The following is a 25,864-nucleotide window of genomic DNA, read 5'->3' as shown; positions in this document are numbered from 1 at the left end:
CTGAAGAATGTGAGAGGCTAGTCAGGTGGCTAATGTGACAATCCACACCCGGGTTGAGGGGAGTTCTTACTGGTGGGTTACCTGAGAGTAGATAAAAGTGGACCAATATGAAGGAGACTTGAGTACCAGGAACCTTAGGCTTCAGTATGAATTTTGTAGGTGTGGAGGATGAAAGAAAGGTTTTATTGAAGACTGGCACTTAGATTTTTGCTTGAGCAAATATGCGTATGGCATTACCCAATGGTGACCTTCAGATGTGACCAAGAAAAGAAAGGGTAGACTTGGATATACTGAGTTTCATGATCTCCAACTAGAGCTGGGTGGTGTGTAGTGGCATATACAGACAGGTCTGAAGCTTAGGTGAGAGGTGTTTCTTTAAAATAGATATGGGGTTACTATCACATTGGTTTTATTTAAGCCATTGTACAGGAAGAAATAACCAGCAAAAAATAGATTACTCAGATCAGGAACTTCTGAAAAACAGATAGAGGATGAAGAGTTCACAAAAGAATTAAGGTCTTTAGTCAAAAAAATAAGCATCACAAGTCTGCTAAACAGCCTGGCATGATGTGACAAGATCAGGATAAATGTTTGGGTGGGGCCCAGTGAGACAATGGACGAGGAGTCCTTTATTGATGTGGATGTCAAACAATGTCAGTGGAGAGGCGGGAGTGGCTTTCAAACTTCAGTGACTTGAGTCCATCATTGAAGATGAGTTGCAAGTGTGGAGCACTTAGAAGCTTTGACTTCTAAAAGAAAAGGGAAATAAAGATCAATTCGTGGACAGAGATGTGGTCTTGAGAAAAGTTTTTTTAAGATAGTAAATACTCATAGTTTTAATTTTTAGTATCTACTTTCTCATCTTTGAAAACTCAATCCAATTTATCCCATTTCACCCACCATCATTAAAGACGTATGTGTTGGGACTTTAAAAAAAAAATCTTTCACATTTCCAATTTTTGAGGCATTAAAATGGCAACAGGGATATTAATGATGAAAATGCACTTTTAGAAATTCTTGACAGAAAAGAAACATTGGAATTTAACAATTTTCATAAATAAATTTATGCTAGAATAGTACCTATAAATTCATGTTTTAAGAATAATTGTTAAGTGGTACCCTTTTATAACATGCTTCAAAAACTATTCCAAACCACAGTTGAATTATGTTTTTCTTTCTAAGGAGAACACATCATACCACTGCAAAGCCTATTTAAATGATTCTTTAACTACTGGGCTTTAAACGTATTTATAGCTTCAGAAAATTATTTACAGGCCATTATGGGCAGTTCAGTAAAGATGACATCTCCACAGATAGTCGTGGTCAAAAAAACTTTATTGGAAGTTTATCTGCACTTTAAGACAAGATGATATAACACAAGATGAAAATTGTGACATTGCATGAATTATTGGTGCATTCTAAGTACTGTCCCTAATAAATATGAGATCAATGAAAGGATATTCCTCTTGGTGCCTCATATTTAAAGTGCATAAAGTCAATTCTGTGGAGTATCATTGAAAGAAGAAAATCATTCAAAGATTGAATTGATTTTTAAATTTCTAGTTCATTATTCTGCACTCTGAACAACTTTACCTCTCAGGTTATTTTTAGGGGACTGAGTTTATGCTCTTTCAGCAGGGAACTCATGAACAGATCTATGCAGGGCCGCAAGTTGCTTCACATTTTCTATTCTCATGAAATACTAGACAACTCTTAATCTTTCTTTTTCACATCACCAGTGACCCCTAAAGAACATCACCTCTGATGTACCAGCAAAAATTAGTTTAAGATATACTCGACAAAATGTGGCATGGTTTTATCTGCCAGTGTGAACTCTGATTATAAATATAGCCAGTTTGGGTGTAGGAAGCAGCTCATATCCTCCCCAACCATTTAAGAAGACTCAGCTGTTACCTATGGGAAGTGTTGGACTAACCTAGGGTTTCTCAGCTACTTTCTAGGGGTTTTTTTTTTTTCATCTTTGATGTATCACCTGACATTAGTAGAGTGGGGCACTTGATTTCCTCATTTGAAAAACATAGCTGATAATATCATCCCTTCATTGGTGTCTGTGAAAGTCAATCAGTCCATTAATACTGGGTTGGCCAAAAAATTATGTTTTTTCCCATGAAAGACAGTTTTCATTTTCACCAATAACTTCATTGCTTTAGATATTTTGATTATATTGTCTATCTCCCTTGTGGTAGAATGTTGACTGTTCTCAGTTAATGTCTCAATTTGGCTTCTATTAATTTCAACTGGTCTACCCCACCATGAAGCATTGTTCATTGAGAAATCTCTAGCACAAAACCTTGAAAATCACTTCTGACACATTCAATCAGTGACAGCACCTTCTATGTATACTGCACAAATCCTTTTTTGTGTTTCAGTTGCATTTTTACCTTTCTTGAAATAATAAAGCATAGTATGCCAAAAATATTGCTAATTTTCTTCCACCTTCAATATTAAGATGATGACACAATAATTCACCAATTTTGATAAGTTTTTTAAAATACACAATACAATCTAACAACATTGTTTCAAATGAAGTTTAAGAAAAGTAAGTGCTACTAAAGCCATCTTAAGGAAAAAATGATATTTTTGCCAACTCAAGAATTCTCCCTTTCTTCCTTCTCTTTATCTATCACACATTCTGTAGTCAAAACTGACTGAGCCACTACAGCATAGAGTGGGTACAGCTGCTGTCCTTGGTACTGAGCATAGAGCTAAGAAAATGACAAATTTGATGTCAGAATACTGAAACCTGAAGTCCAGTGATAGTAAAAGAAGACTTTTAGAAATCAGTGATGTCCAATGTAGATTGAGAATTTAGGACAAGAATGGAGTTACTATGTTCTTTTTCCCTTTTACCAGACACTTGTAACATTGAGTATTCTTTTTCTCTTAATCCTCTGATTTACAACAAATGACAAGGGCTAGAATTAATTTACATGACTTATTTCATCTTTTTGAAAGTGATCTATTTTATTTTGTTTAAAAAGTCATACCAAAAAGTATTAAAAGTAATTTTAATAAAAATATCTTTTATTAAAAATGTTCATTGTCGCTGCATGTAACTGAATATGCCTCAGTATTGTTTTTTGTATTGTTTTTTCTGTTTTTTTTTAAGTCAAGTTTATTGAGGTACAGTTTATATCCAGAACTTTTTTTAGGTGTATGCTTTCTTACATTTTGACAAATGCACATTATCATACAACTGCTCCACAATCTAGACTCAAAACATTTTCCTCACTCCAGAAAGTTCCCTTGTGCCCATTCACAGTCTCCTCCCTAACTACTGGCCCTGGGCAACCACAGACCCTCATTTCTGTCCCTGTAGCTTTGCTTTCTTCAGAATGTCATATCAATGGAATCATATAGATGTGATCTTCAGAGACTGGCTTCTCTTACTCAGCATAATGCTCTTGAGATCCATCCAAGTTACTGTGTACATCAATTGTTTTTTCCTTTGCATTGCTAAGTAGTATTCCATGGAATGCATGTAGCATGGATTGTTTATCTGTTCACCTATTGGACGACATTTTGTTGTTTATGTTGCTTTTGTCTAGAAATAAATTTGCTATGAACAGTTCTCTACTGATTTTTGTGTGGACATATGCTTTCATTTTTCTGAGATAAATGTCAGAAATGCAATTGCTGGGTATATAGCATTTTAAATGTGTGCTTAGTTATTTGAATAAACTGGCTTCTCTCCTTTAGTGTAATCCATCTGAGATTTATCTATGTTGATGTATGCATCAGGTTTGTTCTCTTTTGTTGTTGAGTAGCATCCCATTGTGTGGAAATATGACAGTGTGTTTACTCATTTGTAGTGTGTGAGTATTTTGGCCGTTTCTAGGATTTTTTTTTTCCATCTTGTAACACTGAACTTCCTGACCTGTCTTGGAGAGTTTGACTAGCAAGCAAAAGTCATAAAAATATCATAATCAAACCACTGTGCTTTATTTATTAAGCCACAGGACTTGGAAACACTCAATATGTGATTTTGTTTTTTTTAAATCTCAATTAGATTATTTTAAAGGATTATTGTTGAATTCCACACTTGCTGCTCTGAGCCATATATATATATATATATATATATATATATATATATATATATATATATCCTATTAACCAGGATCCAGTTTTGAGTTTTGTGATTTCAGCTCTCACTTAAGAGCAGATCCTGAACTCATTCTGCTAGCAAAACAGCCTTCTGACTCCCATGTCTGTGTGGTTTGGCAGTGATAGCTCAGGAATGCTTCTACGGTGCACATATTTGACTTTTCTCCTGTTTTTCATCTCCAAGGTTCCTGTTCTTTCTCTATTCACTCTTTTCCAGATATCTGATTTTAAATAATTGAAACATTTATTATATTTATCTATCCACCCATACAGCTATCTATCTGTCTATCTACCATCTGTCTAATTGCAAACTACATGCTACAAAAGTAAAATTATTCCTGTTTTATTAGCTCAGTGAAAGCCTTCTCTTTAAACAATTAGTAGAGTTGATGATTTTTAATGGAATGCTCATAGTCTGTTTGCAATTCAAATGGCTTTATAAAAAAGAAATTCTTTTTTAATTTTTAAAAAAGTTTTTATTTATTTATTTTTAGACAGAGAGGAAGGGAGAGAGAAAGAGAGGAAGAGACACATTAATGTGTGGTTGCCTCTTGTGTGCCTCCAGCTGGGGACCAGGCCTGCAACCCAGGCATGTGCCCTGCCTGCGAATTGAACTGACAACCCTTCAGTTCTCGGCCAGCACTCAATCCACTAAGCAACACCAATCAGGGCTAAAAAAGGAACTCTTAATGAAAGTCAAGTTTCTGTTTATAGACAACAGCCTTTAAAGTATGTCACATTTAGCATCTTTATTTCCTCTTTTTAAATTCATCTTTATTTATTTAAGCCTAAATGAAATTTTAAAAGTACACCTTAGTAATAGGTTTCCATTATATAACCAAAAGAGAAATTTGAATGTGAAACTCACACACATAAGAATTCTACAAATGCTAGAACATACCAGTTTAAAAATGTAGTCTGGAGTCCAGTGTTATAAAAATACTTTCAGAATGTTTGATCAATAGTTTTAATGAAATTAGTAGTAGCAATTTTAGTTCAAGTCTACACAGAGTAATACTAAAGGCATTATTAAAATTGGCTTTCTGAATATTTAGAAGTTTCTAAGTGTTGTGGATATAGTTTCAGGTATGTTTGTGCCTTATTCATGTTCCCCCACATAATTAATGGTAGAGACATCTGGTGTGAGTGTTGAACAGAGGTGGTAACCATTATTGGGTCTTTCATGTATCCCTCACTTATGGTGAGGGCTTTACTTTTGCCAGATCTAGGCTGGGTCTGGAGACCCTCAAGCAAAGAAAGACTGATCCATACAACAAACGTGGTGAGGTGTTTAAACTTATATTAATAACATTGGGCACATTAATGATACTTATAAGATTATTTGATAAATTAATATGAATCATCAATAGCAACCAGTTTGCATAAATGATTGCCATTAATATTCTTTAATGAAAGCATGTTTTAACAGTTTTCCTCTTCATTTTCCCAGTATCTATAATTCTTGACAGAGTACTGTAAAATGAGCTCTAAACCTTGTAAGATTTAGGATGTACACGGTTGTCTTGTATCTTTAAAAGGCCCGACTGTATATTTCTCAACATGCAGAGATCTCAATCTTGTCTGTACCTGCCTCAGATCCCCTTACACCACCCTCAGCATCAACTTCCTTCTAGCACCCACAAAATATGGAGCACTGTGTTATCAATCTACAAGAATTTTGAGGGAACAAAATTCTTACCATCTGCGACTCTGCAGAGCACACACACCCTGGTTAAAAAAGAGAAGACAAGCCAGCACAATGGGATCACAAGGAGAATGATAGGTGAGGAAGCTCAGGGTATCTGAAGGAACAGATATGACCAATAATGGCAGTAAACCCATTTCCTGTCAGTGGATGGCCATTATGATGGACACAGCCTTGGTCACATACCCATCATGTGAGCAGTTGAGTTGGGAAGGTGAATTTAATAACCCTGCTAGAACCTTCTGAAGTGAGAGAAGAGAGGTGATTCCCAGAACCAGGATGCTCCCAGAAGAAATAAGGGGCCACTGCAGGTAGGTAAAGACAGTTTCATATTCCAAACAATGTAGTAGTAGAAAGCCACGAACGAAAATGGAAGGTATAGAAAAGGCTGGTTTGTTTGTTTGGGGCACTAACTAGTAATATCTTTTTTAAGATCTTATTTATTTATCTTTAGAGGGGAAGGGAAGGAGAGAGATAAATATCCATGTGTGGTTGCCTCTCGTGTGCCCCCTGCTGGGAACTGGCCTGCAACACAGGCATGTGCCCTGACTGGGAATCGAACTGTGATTTTCTGGTTTGCAGGCCCCCACTCAATCCACTGAGCTACACCAGTCAGGGGGAACTAGTAATATCTTTAATGGGCAAGGTAGAGCCCATTGATGATGGGCTCATAGATTATGACTAGTTTTATTTGCTATACCATTATCCTGGGTATAGCAAATATATCTATTTTTGAAAAGTCTGCCCAGCAGAGTGGAGTGGTACAAAACTAAAGTCAAGCCATTAAACTAAAGCATTAGTTTCATGTAAAAGCTAAGACTTGAGAGAAGGAGCGTCTTTAGGCTGGATATAGAGTTGTTTCTCTGTGAATTTTTTATTTATTTATTTTTATTTTTAATTAAATTTATTGGGATAACATTGGTTATACAGGATCATGTGGGTTTCAAGTGTAGATTTCTGTGTTACATGATCTGTATTGCATTATGTGTCCACTGCCCAAACTCAAATCAACTTTCATCACCAGACCCTTGGCCCCTTTTACTCCCCAACCCCTTGTCTCTGATAACCTCTATGCTGTTGTCTGTGTCTGTGTCTGTGTCTGTGTCTGTTCAGTTTTATATCCCACATATGACTGAAATCATATAGTTCTTCACTTCTTTTGACTGATTTATTTTACTTAGCATAATATTCTCAAGGTTCATCCATGCTATAACAAATGGCAGTATTTTATATTTCCTATGGCTAAGTAGTATTCTATGGTATATATGTACTACATCTTTATCAAGCCCTCTATCAAGGATGCTTTGGTTTTCTCTATGTCTTTGCCACTATGAATGATGCTGCAGTGAAAATAGGGGTGCATGTATCTTTGCAGATGCTTTTGAGATTCTCAGGTAGATACCCCCAAAAAGGATGGTGGGTCATATGGTAACTCTGTTCTTAGTTTTCTAAGGAATCCACAGACTTTTCCACAGTGACTGTACAAGTCCACATTCCTACCAGCAGTGAATGAAGGTTCCCATTTCTCCACAGCCTCTCCAACACTTATTACTACTTGTCTTGTTGATAATAGCCATTCTAACAGGTATGCAGTGGTATCTTATTGTAGTTTTGATTTGCATTTCCCTGATAGCTAGTAAAGTTGAACATATTTTTATATATGTGTTTGCCATCTGTATGTTTTCTTGGAAGAGGTGTCTGTTCAGGGTCTATGTCCATTTTTTAGTTGGACTGTTTATTTATATTGTGTTGAGGTATCTGAGTTATTTATATATTTATTATATTAACCCCTTGTTGGAACTGCTATTTGCAAATGTTATCTCCCATTTATTTGGTTGCATTTTTATTTTGTTAGTTTCTTTCACTGGGCATAGCTTTTCAGTTTGATATAGTCCCCATTCATGTACTTTTGCCTTTACTTCTCTTGCCTTTGGGGTCAAATTCATAAAATGTTCTCTATGACCAAGGTCCATAAGTTTAGTGCCTATGTTTTCTTCTAAGTAATTTATAGTTTCAGGTCTTATATTTAGGCCTTTAATCTATTTTGAGTTCATTTTTGTACTGAGGACAAATTGCAATCTAGTTTTAAAAATTTGCAATCTAGTTTCATTTATTTGTATGTAGATTTCCAATTTTTCCAACACTAATTTTGGAGGAGATTTTTAAAAATCCATTGTGTGTTTTTGGGCCCTTTGTCAAAAAGTATTTGTCCATGTACATGTAGCTTTATTTCTGGGCTCTCAATTCTGTTTCATTGGTCTGTGTGTCTGTTTTTTCTGCCAAACTGCGCTTTTGGCTATCATAGCTCTGTAGTAATGAAGACTGTCCTTCCTTTTTGCTTCTTTGTTCCTATAGCATATAGGAAGACCTGGGCCTGGTAATAGGCAGGACTATGCCTATTGAAAGCAAGAAGCAGCTACAGAAAATGAGACTTTCTTCCATTTACCCTTGTATGATTAAAATGTTCAAGGTCTTCAGGAAGGAAAATTACTGTAGGCAGCTAGCTAATTATTAATAAGAAAAGGAAGTAAAGGGGATTAGACATTAAATTTAATAAANTGTGTCTGTTTTTTCTGCCAAACTGCGCTTTTGGCTATCATAGCTCTGTAGTAATGAAGACTGTCCTTCCTTTTTGCTTCTTTGTTCCTATAGCATATAGGAAGACCTGGGCCTGGTAATAGGCAGGACTATGCCTATTGACAGCAAGAAGCAGCTACAGAAAATGAGACTTTCTTCCATTTACCCTTGTATGATTAAAATGTTCAAGGTCTTCAGGAAGGAAAGTTACTGTAGGCAGCTAGCTAATTATTAATAAGAAAAGGAAGTAAAGGGGATTAGACATTAAATTTAATAAACTGAAGAGCATGAGCTTGTTTGCTTCACCAGGAAACTACAGCTTCACACTCCAGGGCATTAGAACATTTGTCCACCAAGGGGATTGACACTCTTTCCTTCCCACCCACTCTGGCACCAGATTGTTAGAGGTGGGGCACATGGGGAGGTGCTTGATCAAATAGGCCTGTCAGACTAACTATGGGATGGAACCATCAAAAAGCGCACAAAAGCTTGGGAAGTTGATTGGTCATTTTGAAAAAGCACCTAACCTGTCCTGAACACAAGCTAATATAATTCAAGGGGAGCAAAGAATCTGTCTCCCTCTCTCTCCCCTCCCCACCTGGCGACACACTCGTCCCATTGGTTCTCATGCTGTCTCTCCCAGGAACATGTAACCATGTAGATTTTGGGAATACTGGGGCCCACAACACATGAGGTTAGGTCTGAAGAACTGGGCTTTAATATGAAGCAGAAACTCTAGACACAGGCTTTTGTTTTGGTCTTGCTGAAGAAAATTTGAACTTTTTCCATGGTGGGATGGAGGGACATGGTACATTGTTACCCACAGTCAGATTTCCACCCAAATAAACCCAGCCACACCAAGCAACAATCTCCCATGCATGGGCTTTTGGAATGCTTTCCTCATGATCCCATGGATGAGCCTAATTTTCACTGACAACAGTATAAATTGATATCAGGTAGTGTGATACCGCTGGCTTTGTTCTTTTTTTCCTCAGGATTGCTTTGGCTATTTGGGACTTTTGTAGTTACACAAAAATCCAATGATATTTTTGTTTCATTTCTTTAAAAATTGACATTGTTTCTCTGTGAATTATACTCTTTGTGTTGATACAGGGTTTTATATTCACCTTGAAGAGTTTCTTTCACCTGAAATTTTGTCTTCAAAGCTGATGTGAAGAGCAATGGAAATAATTTAAAAACACAAACTATAACCCAGAATGTTTCTTAACCTAGAAAAAAAAGTAATAGAAATTTTATCATTTGATTTTTCTACAAATTTTTAACTTTACAGAGAAAATAGGACAAACAGCCAGAGTTTATAAAGCAAAATTAAATATTAAATGTGAAATTCAATTTTGTCTCAACCCATTTTAGGACCGAATATATTTTATATCAAAATAATATCAAACAACAGATTTTATAACTAAGTAAAATTTTATATAATAAATTTTGCAGGATCCAGGAAAATGATGAAATTAAAAAGTTATTTACAACCATGAAATTAGATTTGCATGGACACATACACAAGCTTTTGAATTGTTAAGGGCAAGAAATTTAAGGAGGAGCTATGAAGGTAAAAGACATGCTCATTGGTTTCATACTTGAAATACACAATGTTTGTTTTTCAGTGTTGTTGCAGGACTCAGACTACAGTAATCCAGGAAGCTCCTTGACTGACTAGTGGGGTCTATAGTATAGTCAGGGTTTTTGCTTCCTTAGCAGGGAACCAGTGTGTTGAAACTGGCAGGTATCCATTTCTGAACATTAGAGAATTTGTTTATTTAAAAAATTATCTGGAAGGAATAGAGTGAGCTGAGTTCTGCTCAACCAGAATTGAAACTGTTGACATGTAGATATGGATTCAGAGCAGAAGATTATTTAAAGTTTGAGTACCCCAAACTGTGTATTTGGGGTCAAGATCTAACTCTATTTTATTTTATATGAATAAAAAGAGTGCTTCTCTCTTGAGGTATCCAGGAATTCAACCTTGTCAGAGACCATTTTAATTTCATAATATTGCCCTCTATTAGCAGGACCTTGAGAGTTTGTTTGGAGGTTCTAGCAGGGGAGCACAGCTACTCTTATACCCTTGACCAAGCATCTCTAATTGGGAAGGTTGTTCTTTTCAGCCCAGTGCACAGATTCAGGAGGGGTGCACAGGGATCAGTGATGGAGAAATAGGACACCTGCCTAGCCAGCCAGATCAGCCAAATCAACTCTGATTATCACTGGGGTGACAGATGTTGCAGACAGCTTGTCCTCACATGCTACCCTCTATTGAAAGGGACGAGGCTGCAGTTTTGTTTCCGGAACTTGGAAAGACCCAGTAGTGGAAGCATAGTATTTAAAAACAGAGGGATAATCATGAAAAGACAAGGTTTGATTTCAGCAATATGGCATGCCATCAGCAACATCTGAGAATAGCTATCAGGAAGCAGTTCCAATCTTAAAGGGGCTGGACTTCCTCAGAGAAGTTCTTCTCACTGAGTGTGTAAATGATAATATAATAGCTAGTTGATACCCAGAGGTGGAGCTCTGCATCACCAGGCTCTGCAGATCCTGAATGTAGTTGGACTTTCTCTGGAAAGGAGTCTGGTCATTCAGTCCTCATTGTATCAAGGTAAATCGTTGTGTTGGGCAATAGCCCATGGGCATGATTTTGGAAATATCTATGACATAGGCCAGAATATTCAGGACATGGTTCCCTACATCAACCATAGATTTCACTGTACATCTGGGTCCACTAGGATATTGAATCAGGAACTCAAGGTAATGATCTTCAGTTTTTTTAAATATTTTATTCATTTATCTTTAGAGGGGAAGGGAAGGAAAGAGTAAGAGAAACATCAATGTATGGTTGCTTCTCGTGCATCCCCTGCTGGGAACTGGCCCCTGCCGGGAACTGGCCTGCAACCCGGGCATGTGCCCTGACTGGGAATCGAACCGTGATCATCTGGTTCACAGGCCCACACTCAATCCACTGAGCTACACCAGCCAGGTTCAGTTTTATTGTTAATATAAAAAATCCTGAAAAGAATTATGACTGTTAATCTATATCCCCTGAAAATCATAATCAGACAACTTGTTATTAAATAAATATTGTAAGGGAAATATTAAATCTGGAAAGGTATAGATTGATATTTACAAAATAAATATACTTTGCAGAGTTGTCCAATATTTTGGCATCTCTGTGCCACATTGGAAGGAAAGAGTTGTCTTGGGCCACATATTACATACATTGCAACACATAATCACAGAAAAATTTCATAATGTTTTAAGTAAATTTACAGTTTTGTGTTGGGCCACATTCACAGCCATCATGGACTGCATGTGGCCCATGGGCCTCAGTTTGGACACCCTTGCTTAGAGTATGCAGTAATTTTGTGTTTTTATATTTATTTCCCTTTTAATTTAAAAAGCAAACCATTTTTCATATTTTCTCTTTAGAAAAGTAAGCCCTAACAATTGGATGAAAACCCAAGAAATGGTTGCATGATACATAGAGTAAAAAACTAAAGACAGCAAAGTAGTGAGATGAAAAATATTGTTGATTTTGATGAAAATTTAAATTAAGTTTATTATTCAATCTTTCTAGAAAGTGTTTTAACTTGGGATTATATAAAACAGGCATTGTGGACTTCAATCCTGAGATATTTTAGGGCATAACATCTATATTTTCTCCGAATGTAATTATTTTGTGTGATTTTTCTGTTCTGTAAAGAAGGATGTGGACCTGCAGCTTGATTACAAAGATTTTAAATTCTCGCAATTTTTAGAGACTGCAATAGCTAAGAAGGTTTTTTTAAGGTTTTGTGGGAGTATGTTGAAATTGATTATAGTCTTGTCTTTGAAAATCCTAGCTCTCCCTTTGTTTCATTGTCACTGTATATGCAGTAAAAAAAATATCTCTGGGAGCACGTTGTAACAATTGACTCTAGAATAAAACTTCTGGTAGGAGAGTCGTTGGGATGTAGATGTGTATGGGTGTGTGTGTGCAAAAACTGCATGCAAGCTTGATAATTTCCTCCCTGCACAGCTACCTCTAGCCTCAAGAGTTCATAGCAAACATTTTTATAAGTAGGATAAACCACTTGTTTGTATACATTTTTCATTAAATATTTAAACTATGTATCTGTCTTTTTAAAACCCCTGTGATGCAGACCCTTGCTTTATTCTCTTTTACCTCCATTTTTTCATTGTGGGGAAACACCTGTTATTTGCTAGCTTAACAATTTTTTAAATTTATTTATGTATTTATTTATTATATATTGTATTGTCATTCTATTACAGTTGTCCCAATTTTTCCCTCTTGGCCCTCTTCCACCCAGTGCACCCCCCACTCGCACAGTAAATCCCCACCCTGCTGTCCATGTCTGTGGTCATTCATTAAATGTACAGTCCAGTAGAGTTAAGCCTATTCACATTGTTGTGACACAAATCTCCAGAATGTTTTTATCTTTAAAATCCAATATATCTATACTCATTAAACAATAGCGTGCACTCTCTCTCCTCCATCTCTCTCTCTCTCTCTCTCTCTCTCTCTCTCTCCAGTCTCTGGCAACTACCATTTAAAGTTGTTTCTATGAATTTGTCTCCTTTAGACACCTCACATACATGGAGTCATACAGTATTTGTCATTTTGTTACTGGTTTATTTCATTTAGCATGTCCTCAGTGTTCATCCAAGGAGATGAACACTTATTGAGATGATGGCTTATTGTGGTTTTCATTTGCATTTCATGGATAATTAGTTAGTTTGACCATCTTTTTTAATATACTTGTGCATTTGCATATCATCTTTAGAGAAAGAGCTATTCAAGTCCCTTGCTTATTTAATTTGTTTATTTTGTGTTTTTATTATAGAATTGTATGAGTTCTTTATACATTTGGGTATTAACCCCTTATCAAGTATATATGATTTACAAATATTTTCTCCCATTCCATAGGTTGCCTTCTTTATTTATTTATTATTTTAAAAATATACTTTATTGACTATGTTATTGCAGTTGTCCCATTTTCCCCCTTCATTCCCCTCCACCCTGCACACCCTCTCCCTCCCACATTCCCCCCCTTTAGTTCTTGTCCATGTGTCTTAGGTTCTTTAGCTTTTACATTTCCTGTACTATTCTTGCTCTCCCCCTGTCTATTTTCTACCTACCATCTATGCTACTTATTCTCTGTACCTTTTCCCCCCTTCTCCTCCTCCCTCTCCCCTGCTGCTAACCCTCCATGTGATCTTGATTTCTCTGGTTCTGTTCCTGTTCTAGTTGTTTCCTTAGTTTGTTTTTATTTTAGGTGTGGTTGTTAGTAATTGTGAGTTTGCTGTCATTTTACTGTACTTTTTTTTATCTTCTTTTTCTTACATAAGTTCCTTCAACATTTCATAAATAAGGGCTTGGTGATGATGAACTTCTTGAACTTGGCCTTATCTGAGAAGCACTTTATTTGTCCTCCCATTCTAAATGAAAGTTTTGCTGGATAGAGCAATCTTGGATGTAGGTCCTTGTCTTTCATGACTTGGAATACTTCTTTCCAGCCTCTTCTTGCCTGTAATGTCTCCTTTGAGAAATCATCTGACAGTCTGATGGAAACTTCTTTGTAGGTGACTGTCCCCTTATCTCTTGTTGCTTCTTGGATTCTCTCCTTCATTTTTATCTTGGCTAATGTAATTATTATGTGCCTTGGTATATTCCTCTTTGGGTCCAACTTCTTTGGGACTCTCTGAGCTTCCTGGATGTCTATTTTCTTTGTCAGATTGGGGAAGTTCTCCTTTATTTGTTCAAATAACTTTTCCGCTTGTTGCTTTTCTTCTTCCCCTTCTGATACCCCTATAATTCATATGTTGGAATGTTTAAAGATGGCCTGGAGGTTCCTAAGCCTCTTCTCATTTTTTTGAATTCTCGTTTCTTCATTCTGTTCTGGATGAGTGTTTCTTTCTTCCTTCTGGTCCACTCCATTGATTTGAATCCCAGTTTCTTTCCCATCACTATTGGTTCCCTGTGCATTTCCCTTCATTTCACTTAGTTTAGCCTTCATTTGTTTATCTAATTTGCACCTAAAATTAACCAGTTCTGTGATCATCCTGATTACTAGTGTTTTAAACTGTGCATCTGGACTCTGCCAAAACTAAACACTTTGCTGTGTTAAAGGCCCCATTAAGAGGGTAAAAAGAAAAACTATAGAGTGGGGGAAGGTTATTGGAAACCACAAAATATCTAACAAAAGAATAATGTCTAGAATATCCAGAAAAACTCAAAACTCAACAGTAAAAGAAAAACAAATAATCTAACTAGAAACTGTGAAAAAGACATGAAGACACATTTCACTGACATATATGGATGACAAATAAGTACATGGGAAAATGTTCAACATCACTAGCCATTAGAGAAATGCAAGTTAAAGCAAGATGAGGTGTCACTAAATTGTTAGAAGAGCTAAAATAAAAATAAAATGTTTTATTTTTTACAAATAAAAAGTACTGAAGAGATAATTGACAAAACATATTTATTTTCTTTAAAAATATGGGTATGAATTATTTACAAAGTTGCTTTTTATTATTCCTAATCTCTTTCATTTAATGCTAGGTTATTTTGTATTTATTTATTTTTATTTGCCATGTACTTCAAAAGTTTTCTAGAGTTCATAGTTGTGAGAGAGATACATCTTAAATGTAACTAAGTTTTTCTAATATTATTACCCTTAATTAGCTTTGCTAGTCAAATGAGTGTGGAATAATATATTTAATTGTTTTCTGTGTATTATTGTTAGGTTTGAAAATGTAGCTTTCTTTTGTGTGTTTATTGACCTGTGTGGAACAAAATTCTGGACTATCAAATCTAATAGGATTATAGAGCATTTTGTTTTTCTATTTACATAATGGTATTTACAATGCTAACTGATTCTTTTCTTACCTACATTTTATTGCCCTTATTTTTTTCCTTTCTCTTTTCTTTTTTTTTTTTTTTACTATGTTGACTAAAACCTTCATACTTAGGTAGGATAGAAGCCTTTCTTTTCTAAATTTAGAACAGAATTTAAACTAGTGACAAACATTTATAGGTGTTCTAAAATAAGCCGTTCTTTCATTCCACAAATAATTGCACACTCCTGGCTTCATTTACCTAAAAATTGTGTAGACTATTTGCATATGTAGTTATAAATGAGATTGATCTCTAACTCCCTTTCTTGTCCTCAATCTGGTTTTGATAGCAAGTTGATGTTAGTCTCCAAAAGAAGTTGGGATAATTTTCATCTTAGTGCTGTAGTGATAAAGTTCAGTAAGTCTTGAGTAGATTGCCTCCAAACTATATTTCCTATAACTTTGTTTTATTTAGTGACTGTCCTACAGATTGATAGCAGCACATACACAAAGATAACTGATCCACTCAAACTAGACAAAAAATTTTCAGTGCTCAATATATTTCCAGAATATAAATAAATCAAAGTTTAGACCATTTAAAATCAAAGCATGGAAAGAAGAAGGAATTCCTGCCCTTTGGGACAGCATGGGTGGGATTGGAGAGCAATACACTAAGTGAAATAAGCCATGCAGTGAAAGACAAATACCATATGATCTCGCTTATAAGTGGAATCTAATCAACAAAACAAACAAGCAAGCAAAATATAACTAGAGACATGGAAATAAAGAACAAACTGACAATGACCACATGGGAAGGAAGAGGGAGATAATGGGGCTAAGAAGGGACAGGGTCACCAAGAAACATGTACAAAGGACCGACCCATGGACAAAGACAATGGCGGGGGTGGGGGAAGAATGTGAGAGGTGGGGATGGGTAGGGTAGGGGAGAGGAATGAGGGGAAAAAAGGGACAACTGTAATTGCACAACAATAAAAAAAAACTTGAAAAAAAGACTTTTCATAAAAAAACATATTTGTTAAAATACCAAAAAGAAATTCCAAGCATGGGGAATTACTTGCCACAACAATCTAATTAACATTATTTTCCCCCTTTTTCTTTGTTTTAATTGAATTTATTGGAGTGACATTGCTTAATAAAACTATATAAGTTTCAGGCATACACTTCTTCAATACATCATCTGTATAAAGCTCAATCTTTTACATGTGTATGGATTTGAAATTTAACAGCCTCAGCATCTGATTTTCCAAGTTATAAGGGATTAATTTATGAACTGCTCTCAGTGATCCTTTTGGACAGCCTGAGAGGGTTGCTCAGTGAATCATAAGCTGTTATTGCACACTCTGTAAACTTTAAGATTCTCTTCAGGATGTAAAATCTAGAAGACTATTGTGTTTATTAAATTATTCTCCACTTTCAACTGTGTGCTACTCCATACATGACACTGTGATGCCATTGGTTTTACTTTAGGTTTTTCAGTGGTCTAAAGATTCCTGGCTCCTTCCTGCAACACAAGAAAGTCATGGGAGTCAAAGTGTGTTGAGAATCCAAGTCAGTGAATCAAACATGGTGTAGTTTTCTAAACAGATTTGAAATTAGAAGATATTGTCCATCCACTATTAATGAGCTCTCAGAGTCTGTCTGTGACAGTGATAATGGCTTTTATCAAACATACGTGGAGAAATTTGTTACTATTTTATAACCGCTGTTGCCTCTTTGTATTTAGATCACTGGAAAGGCATATTTTATGTGTGGCTATTTGGTACAGCTAACATCATTCTAACAAATACTTATTAAAAGTTTTATGAAAACATAGATTCTAAAATGTTGTAAAATGCTAACAAACAATGAAAACATAATCCTCCAATGCTGCTTCTTTTCTTTTCCTCGTATATTTTAAATGCCTGTTTATAGAGAATCACTGTCTTTTATTTTCTGAGCTTTTATGAAACTTTTATTACTGTCATTGAATAATCTCTTTTGGTCTTGGACAAGTCACAGCCTCTCTTAACTTAATTTTGTTTGCTTGCGACATAAAAAATGTCATGCCTAGTGGTTGTGAGAATAACATATTGCAAAACATCAAGTGAAAAAGAAATGGAAATATATTGTTGCAACTTGCTGTTTTTTCAAGGGAGTAGGGCACATTTCCAAAGATGAAGTAGCAGTACCCTTACCCCATGATATTTCCAGATATGGCGTATGATGGATCACATTTTCTTGCATGCAAAGTTACTTTTACTTCCTTAACACTTACATCATAAATATCTCAAGAGAAGATCATATAAACACTTATCTGAACCTTTTTTGTAAGCTAGAATCTAGAATTTTCAGTGCTTTAATGTTAATTTTTTACTAATAGAAATATTTTAATCAAATGGTAAATGTATGAGTTAATACAATTCCATCTCAAGTGTTTTGGGTTGTGTTAGTAGGAAATAACACCATTTTGAAAGAAAGTAAATATTTTCATTCACAGGACAGAGAACTCAGTTTGTTAATCATTATGTAAATGAGACAAAGAATACAACAGTAACAATTCTATCTATGATTTTGAATTGCCAAGAGAAAAATCTCCATTTCATTGATTAATCTTTATACTTAACCATTGTTAGGTCTCTTAGAAATGGATGCCATCAATCAGTAGGAAGTATCTTTAGCAATAAATTGGTGAAAATGATCATTGTGTCATAAACCATTGATAGCATACCTATCTTCTTTATAAACAATTTATAGCTTACATATATTGTATTAGATTAGCAGAGTCATCATGATATGTAAAACCAATGTTCTTAGGGTGTGTAGGAAGACTTAGAATGGCATTCTGCCAAAATTTGTCATATAAAGTTCAGTCAGCATTATTTAATTAACACAGTGGTAATACTTTTAGGGCTTGGTGTAGCTTGAAAGAAATAAGAAAACATGGATACTTAGATGTTAAACAAAACCACACATCTATATCTAATTCTATTATTTTTTATTACCATGAAATCTTAAGTAAGATATTAATTCTCTTTGTTTTTTTCCCAATGTGTAAATAGAGTTTCACACTTATGAGTCAAGCAGAAAGAAGAATGGATGAGTTTCTCACTTGTGTGATGGGTAATAGGATATCAAATATGTTTTATAATGCTACTATATTTGTTGTAATAGTGGCTCTACTGACTTTCCCATTACGTTTCTTTCAGGTTGCTTTCAGCTATGTAATATTTTCAGATCCCATGAAATGGAAATTGACCAATGCTTGCTGGAGACCCTTCCCCTTGGCCAAAGGCAACGACTGGTGAAACGCATGCGCTGTGAACAAATCAAAGCCTACTATGAAAGAGAGAAGGCTTTTCAGAAGCAGGAAGGAGTCCTGAAAAAACTGAAGCATGGGAAGAATCAGAAAGTTCACTTTAACCTTGCTGACATGATACAGGATGCAATTATCCACCATGATGACAAAGAAGGTACATGACTCATAGAAAAAAGTTTTCTGATTGGGTTTTTCATGGTTATTTGTTAGTTTGTTGGGGGCTTTTTCTGTGTGTGTAGGGAGATGAAAGGTGAAATTTATTTTAAATAGTAGGATGTGTGTTTTTAAACTGAGGTATTCAAGAAAAAATATCTTTTTAATGAATGTATTTAAAGTCTCAAGTTTTTAGTAAAGATAAAAACCACAAAATTTTGATAAAATCATTGTGTATTTTTTTCTAGAATTACATTTCTGAAAAGCAAATGATTTTCTTGGGAATTTTTCATTCCAGTTACTAAGGAAACTTCTAGAAGTGAAATTGTTTCCTTTGAAGATGAGATTTGGTTGCAAAATTTATTATTATCTTATTCCTGAATAGATATATTCAAATAGTCAGTTCTCCTCAAACTCGGGATATCAGATTGAATTGGTTTATCCTTTAAAAATACTGGCTTGTAATATCAAGTTTTATCAAGAGTATTCAATCCAAGTTTCATTTGCTTTAAAATAACTATGAAGCTTTCATCTTTCATGTATTTTTGTGTATGGATTTTTCTGGGTTTTTTTGTTTGTTTTTAGAATATAATTTCCAAAGTTCTAATGAGAAAGAAACCATTTACCTATAGGTGCAAGTATGGAACACTTCAAGGAAGTAAACATAAATTCATTTATCCTGATTAGTTCTAAAGCCAGTGGTTAAATTAATGTAAAATAGGCATTCAAAGAGTATAGACCCACAGTCCACTAAATATGTTTCAAAGTCAAATTTCAGAAAATCAGTTTTTTTGAAATTTATTTAGTAGAAAAACTCTTCCTGAGCTATTTATAGTTTTTATTCTGTTCAATCTGGAAAAATAATGCATTTAGTAACATACATGGTCCCAAATCTTTCAAAGAGTGATCATGGTTCTGTATCTGAGAAAACTGCCAGCATATTATATACAACAATAGCTATAATAAGAAGACTAAAGAAGTTCTTTTCATTGTTTTGTGTGGGGTGGTTAGTCAAACCAGAATACTCTTGAGTTCTGAGATTTTTTTTAATGCAGTGACAGTGGCAGCATATCTCTGAATGGGGAAGTGCCTACAGATCATCTAGTCCAATGCCATCATCTTGTACATAAAGGAATTGTACCAGAGCACTCTTACCTCTCCTTTTATTGTTCTCTGCTCACCTGTAGCTTTTCATTTAATGGTCATCTCCTCCGCGGAGCTCTAAACACGTGGAAGGGCAGGGACACTGTCAGCCAAGTTCACTGCATCCTATTGCTCATCCCAGTACCTTCCAGCAGCATTGAAAGAGTGGAGAGCTTTGTATAAGTTCAAGAGGCAGTAGTTGTCAGAGCAAATCTAAATTACAATGCAGGCAGATTTAAGCGTAATATTGATTTAAAAGTAATGAAACAAGAAAAATTTTTGCAAAGTTGTAAAATCTCTTGCATAAAGTATTTACAGGGTGAAATAATGCCTAAGTTAAGGCTAAAATAAAATTAAAATACTAAAATAAGAAATTGGAGACCAAGAAGAAACTATTATGTGTAAATAATAATACAACATCCCCAAAATATTATAATTTGGGGGGAATGTTGAAGTCATTGTTAAGTTTAAGCTGGGTTTTATTGAAGAAGTTGCTCTTTGTGTGTTTGTTTTTTGAATTGCAATGAAGAGAAAGAATGGAACAGTAAGGGTCCACATTTTGTATGGTGAAATGAAAAACATAAAGTATTCAAAATAATAGGGACATTAGGAAGCAAACAAAAAACACACACACACAGAACATTTTTGTACTCTTGTTCAACACTGTACTAAATTCTTCTTACACACTATCTTGTTTATTCTTTCAGACAAATGTAACACCAAAAATTCTGAAGATTCTTAGAAAATAATGTTCTCAGAAAGATAAGTTACATAACTTTCTTACTCCTAGGAAATAATTTTATTACTAATGAAAGCAAAGATTATGTTTAGTAACTAAGGTCAACATTAGTATCAGTGATGAAATAGTTTAATGACTTTCAGAACTCAACAAGAGTTTGAATTTCTAATCAATTATCAAAATTTTAAGCACATTATTGCAATGTAAATTAAATATTTGTCCACAATAAGGTCTTAGCTCTGGGCTGCCATAAGAAAATGCTATGGAATGGGTGGCTTAAACAACAGACATTAATTTCTCACAGTTCTGGAGGCTGGATGTTCCAGGAACAACATGCCACAATATTTGGCTATTAAGAGCACTTTTTCTACCTTGAAAATGACCACCTTTTTACTCATTGTATATTTACATGGTGGAGAGAGGAAGCTCTGGTCTCTCTTCCACTTCTTATAAGGGTTCTAGAATTACCATGAAGGCTCCACCCTCATGATTTTATCTAGTCCTAATTACCTCCCAACTCGTGACTATAGGTTAAAGCTTCAATAAATAGTTTTGTGAAGACCAAATTTATATCAGATTGTATAGTTATTCAAAACACACCCATGTATGAAAAATAAGGGCCATATTGTATTTCTTGTATTTTTTTTTTGAGTCTCTCATTGACTTTGGAAACTTCTACATCAATGCCAATATACATTACTGTATCAGAGTAAAATTACTGATTTCTTGCAAATTAAAAAAAATTAAATTGCATTAGAAATGTAAGCAGTCTCTTTGGAGGAATTGTAACCTCTCTAGCATATGTTTTATTTCTCCTAGAACTATATCCATGAAAAAGTTTACAATTGGTTATGGTAGTCATGTTTTCATTTATCTTTAAGCTACTCGAGTAGTCAAATGTACACATTTATACAACTGAGTCAGTGAAATATTAATGCCACAAGAAGAAGCCCTTTTGTGTAAGTAATTGTTTAAATCTTTTCAGATTGTGTATTAATTTTTAAAAATCTTAGTTTCAAATACTTTCATTAGCTTACTGAATATAAATGTTTCAGAGGACAATACATTTAGGTTTATAGCAAGTCATTTAGAAGCAATTCAGGATTTTTATTCTTATAAATATTAATTTTTTGTAAGTGTAAATTAAGTATCTTTCATGCTTTATTGTTTCTGGGAGATGGTGACATTTTAGTGTATAATGTATCATTTTAATATACTGCATACATCTAAAATATGTTCAATGCTTCTTTTCCATCTTACAGAAAACTGTTGTAAAATTTCTTTGGCTTTTAATTCAACTTTCTTTGAGTTACAACATGTAAAATAAACATGTAATTTATAAATGTAATACAAATTACAGTGTAGTGACTTCATTTTTTTTTACGATTTAACACTGTTGAGGCATACTCAGCTCTGTCTGTGCTTTACATGACCTTAGTCACTTAATTCTTCTGGTAACCACATGCAGTAGGTAGTATGTTCTCCCCATTATATGGATGAGGATATTGAACCGTAGAAGAACTAATTACAGGTACTCTTCAATCCACCTGAATTTGGAAACCATGTTTTATCCATAATATCATACTGTGTCTCTAGTTGATGTCTTTTTTTAACCACTATTGAGTTATGATAGACATATAAACAGCTGTGCATATTTATTGTGTACACATTGATGAGTTTGGAGATAAGCAAACACCTGTGAAACCATCAGCAGAATCTAGGCCATAACTTACCTATCACCACCAAAAGTTTCCTTCTGGCCTCTTAATTTTTTTTAATTTAATTATTTTTCATTTGTGGGAACAGCACTTAACTTGTTTCTTTTCAAGCTGATTTCTGATGATAAGTGAACTAAAGCATCAATTTCACACAGTGATTTGCTTCCATGGCCATTTAGCATTCTTTCCTCCTCTTACCTAGTCAAGCTCTTTGCCCACTGTCAGGGAATTGTCAAAGTCAGGGACTGATACTCCTTATGCTCTAGTGTTTTCCCTCCTCTTTCCCTGAGTAGCCCACCAACATCCCCCTGCCTTTTTTTTTTTTTTTTTACAATTTAAGGGCATTTACTTGTTAATTTTTATGCTGAATATTTACGGAGGGCCTGTTCCAGCCACACAGAGAACTTGTGAGTATAATTATAGACCTTTGATATCAAACTTCATGTATATCTTCATTTTTAAAGATTTTATTTATTTATTTTTAGAGAGAGAGGAAGAGAAGAGAATCTAAGGGAGGGAGACATTGATATGACAGAGAAACATTAATTGGTTACCTTTCCCATGTGCCCCTACTCGGGATTGAATCCACAACCCAGGTGTGTGCCCTGACTAGCAATTGAAAACTTTTGCTTTGTCGAAGGCACCAAACCAACTTAGCCACATGTGTCAGGGCTACATTTACATTTCAACCTAAAATTCTAAGTAGTCTCTTAGGAAAATGGAAAACATCAGATTACAGCAATGTAAGACTATTTCTTTCTCCTACCTATTAGACCCTCGGTCCCAGTTTCCTTGTAGGGATAAGGTCTAAGGTCTATGGTCTAAGGCTCTTATCCTAACTCTCTTCTCTTTCAATGCTTATCCTCTCTGGAAAGTCTCACCTTTTCCCCTTGCATTCGCCTCCACCCACTCCAATGATTCCCAAATTGTATTCAGACCTTTCTTCTGAGTTCTAGACTCTACCTTTGTGATGATCTTACATTTCCAAGTTATCTTTTTCAAAACTGAATATCTGGTTTCATCTCCTTCCAAAATTATCTCTTCTATTCTCTATTTCAGCTGATCACTTTCCTGGCATTATAGCCCAGAAATCTTTTTTTTTATTTACATTTATTTTTTATTTTATTTTGCAATCACAGTTGACATTCCATGTTATTTTATCCTAGTTTCAGGTGTACAGCATAGTGGTTAAACAATCATGCACTTTACAGAGTGATTCCACCTGACAATTCTAGTACCCACCTGGCACTATACATAGTTATTACAATATTGTTGACTATATTCCCTATGCTGTACTTTACATCCCATGACTATTTTGTGACTACCAATTTGTACTTCTTTTTTGATTAGGAAATGTCTATTATTTTAATATTGAGTGTTTTAAAAACAGCAGAAAATTTGAAGTAAAAATAAATGAATTTATAACAAAGCTTATTTTATACTTATTACAGATGAAAAGAAACCTATACTGATAGTACTAAACTATCCCTGTCTTCGTAAATAGTTTAAGAATTGGAATTAATTCTGTTAGTTATTCTCACTCTAAAGCTTTAGTATTTGTTCACATTTATTGATTAGTTGTCTCTCCCACACCCCTAACTGGGGACCTGGCCCACAACCCAGTCATGTGCCCTGACAGGAAATCAAATCAGCAACTTTTCGGTTCACAGACTGGCACTCAATCCACTGAGCCATACCTACAAAGGCATATTTATGTATATTTTTGAAGTTTTATTTTTTGTTTCTATTTTTAATTACAACTGACATTCAATGTTATTTTGCATTGATTTCAGGTGTACAGCATAATAGTTAGACAATCATATATTTTATAAGGTGTTTCCCCTGGTATTTAAAGTACTCACCTGGCAGCATACATAGTTATTACAATATTATTGACTATGTCTCCTATGCTGTACTTTACATCACCATGACTATTTTTAGCCACCAATCTGTACTTCTCAATTCCTTCACATTTTTTACCCTGCCCTTTAATCTCCCCTCCCATTGGACAACCCTCAGTTTGTTCTCTGTATCAATTATACTATTTCTGTTTTGTTTGTTCACTTATTGTGTTCTTTGTTTTTTCAATTTCATTTTGTTTTTTAATTTTTATTCTATTACAATTGTCTCGTCCCCCCCCCCTTAGCCCTCCTCCATCCAGCCCACCTGCCACTCCTACAGTCAATCCCCACACCATTGTCCAAGTCCATGGTTAATTCATACACTCACATAATTCTTTGTGTGGTCCCATACAAATTTTGGGTAATTTGTTCCAGTTTTGTGAAATACTGGTATCTCGAGAAGAATTCTGTTGAACTTATAGATTGATTTTAGTAGTATGGATATTTTAATGATGTTAATTCTTCCTATCCATGTACACAGTATGTGCTTCCATTTATTTCTATTGTCTTCATTTTCTTTCTTCAGTGTCTCATAATTTTTCAAGTATCGGTCTTTTATATCCATGGTTCAATTATTCCCAATTATTTTAATTTTCAAGATGCAATTGTAAATTGGATTGTTTTCTTAGTTTCCCCTTTGTATAGTTCATTATTGGTATATATAAAAGTGCTATTGATTTATGGATATTTATTTTGTATCCTGCCACTTTACTGAGTTCGTTTATCAGTTCTAGTAGGTCTTTCAGTAGTATCTTTAGGACCCTCTATATAAAATATCATGTCATCTGCAAGTAATGACACTTAATTCTTCCTTTCCAATTTAGATGCCTTTTATGCCTTCTTTTTCTGATTTCTGTTCCTAAGAATTGCAATACTATTTTTTTAATTTATTTAATTATTTTTGATGCCATGTTACTTCAAGTACACATTTGTATAGTATTGATGATTGTACCTCCTCAGTGTAATTTACAGGAAATATCAGTTATTTGTATATTATCCAGAGCCTTCGAAGAATATGCTGACAATGCATTGGATGCTGTTGTCTGCATCCTCCATGTTCTGGAGCAGTACCAAGCTTGAGAAAAGTAAGGGCAATGACACATTTATCAGAACACTTCTACCTTGTTAACTTCTCAATAATATAGCAACAGCAATCCTTGAAGCTAACCTGTGAATTAATCTGGTTCTACAACATGGCAGATGATGGAGAGGATGTGGAAAGATGTCATTCAAATAAGATGTTTAATGGGAGCAGACACAGAAACAAAAGGACTACTTCTAGATTTTCAGAGAAAAGGATGAGCTCTTCAGTGTAAGTAACATCAACATCAGAGATCTATCTGGATGGCTAGATGTGTGCAGCTCATATACAGGCTGAATACAGCAACCCCAGGCAGTTTTGAATTTCACAGAGTTGGGTTCACTGGACCATGATGCTTTCAATTAATAGGTAACAGCTGCTGGATAATTAAATGTTCCCATTTCAAAGCCAGTTGTAGAATCATCAAGAATCGGAAATTGAGTACATTTAAATTCTGAGGAATTCTGTATGAATTTAATGAGTGGCTTAATAGTTCACAAATACCAAATTGATATTCTTGGAAAGCACTAAGGACTTTAACTGCCTGC

General features: G+C 34.8%; 1 protein-coding gene across 1 annotated transcript in view; it reads left to right on the top strand.

The window, feature by feature from the left end:
- The window catches only part of MYO16 (myosin XVI), a 360,482-nt gene that overhangs the window by 138,212 nt on the left and 196,406 nt on the right, over nt 1-25,864 (top strand). Inside the window, exon 2 of the mRNA XM_037067733.1 lies at nt 18,472-18,735. Coding sequence (XP_036923628.1) covers nt 18,510-18,735 — 226 coding nt within the window. The 5' untranslated portion in view covers nt 18,472-18,509. The remainder of the gene's footprint in view (nt 1-18,471; nt 18,736-25,864) is intronic.

The sequence above is a fragment of the Sturnira hondurensis genome, unplaced genomic scaffold (assembly GCF_014824575.4).
Source record: "Sturnira hondurensis isolate 20B ecotype Veracruz unplaced genomic scaffold, ASM1482457v3 Scaffold0017394, whole genome shotgun sequence".
NCBI lineage: Eukaryota > Metazoa > Chordata > Mammalia > Chiroptera > Phyllostomidae > Sturnira > Sturnira hondurensis.
Note: the sequence above shows the minus strand (reverse complement) of the source record. Positions and strands in the feature narration are given on the sequence as shown.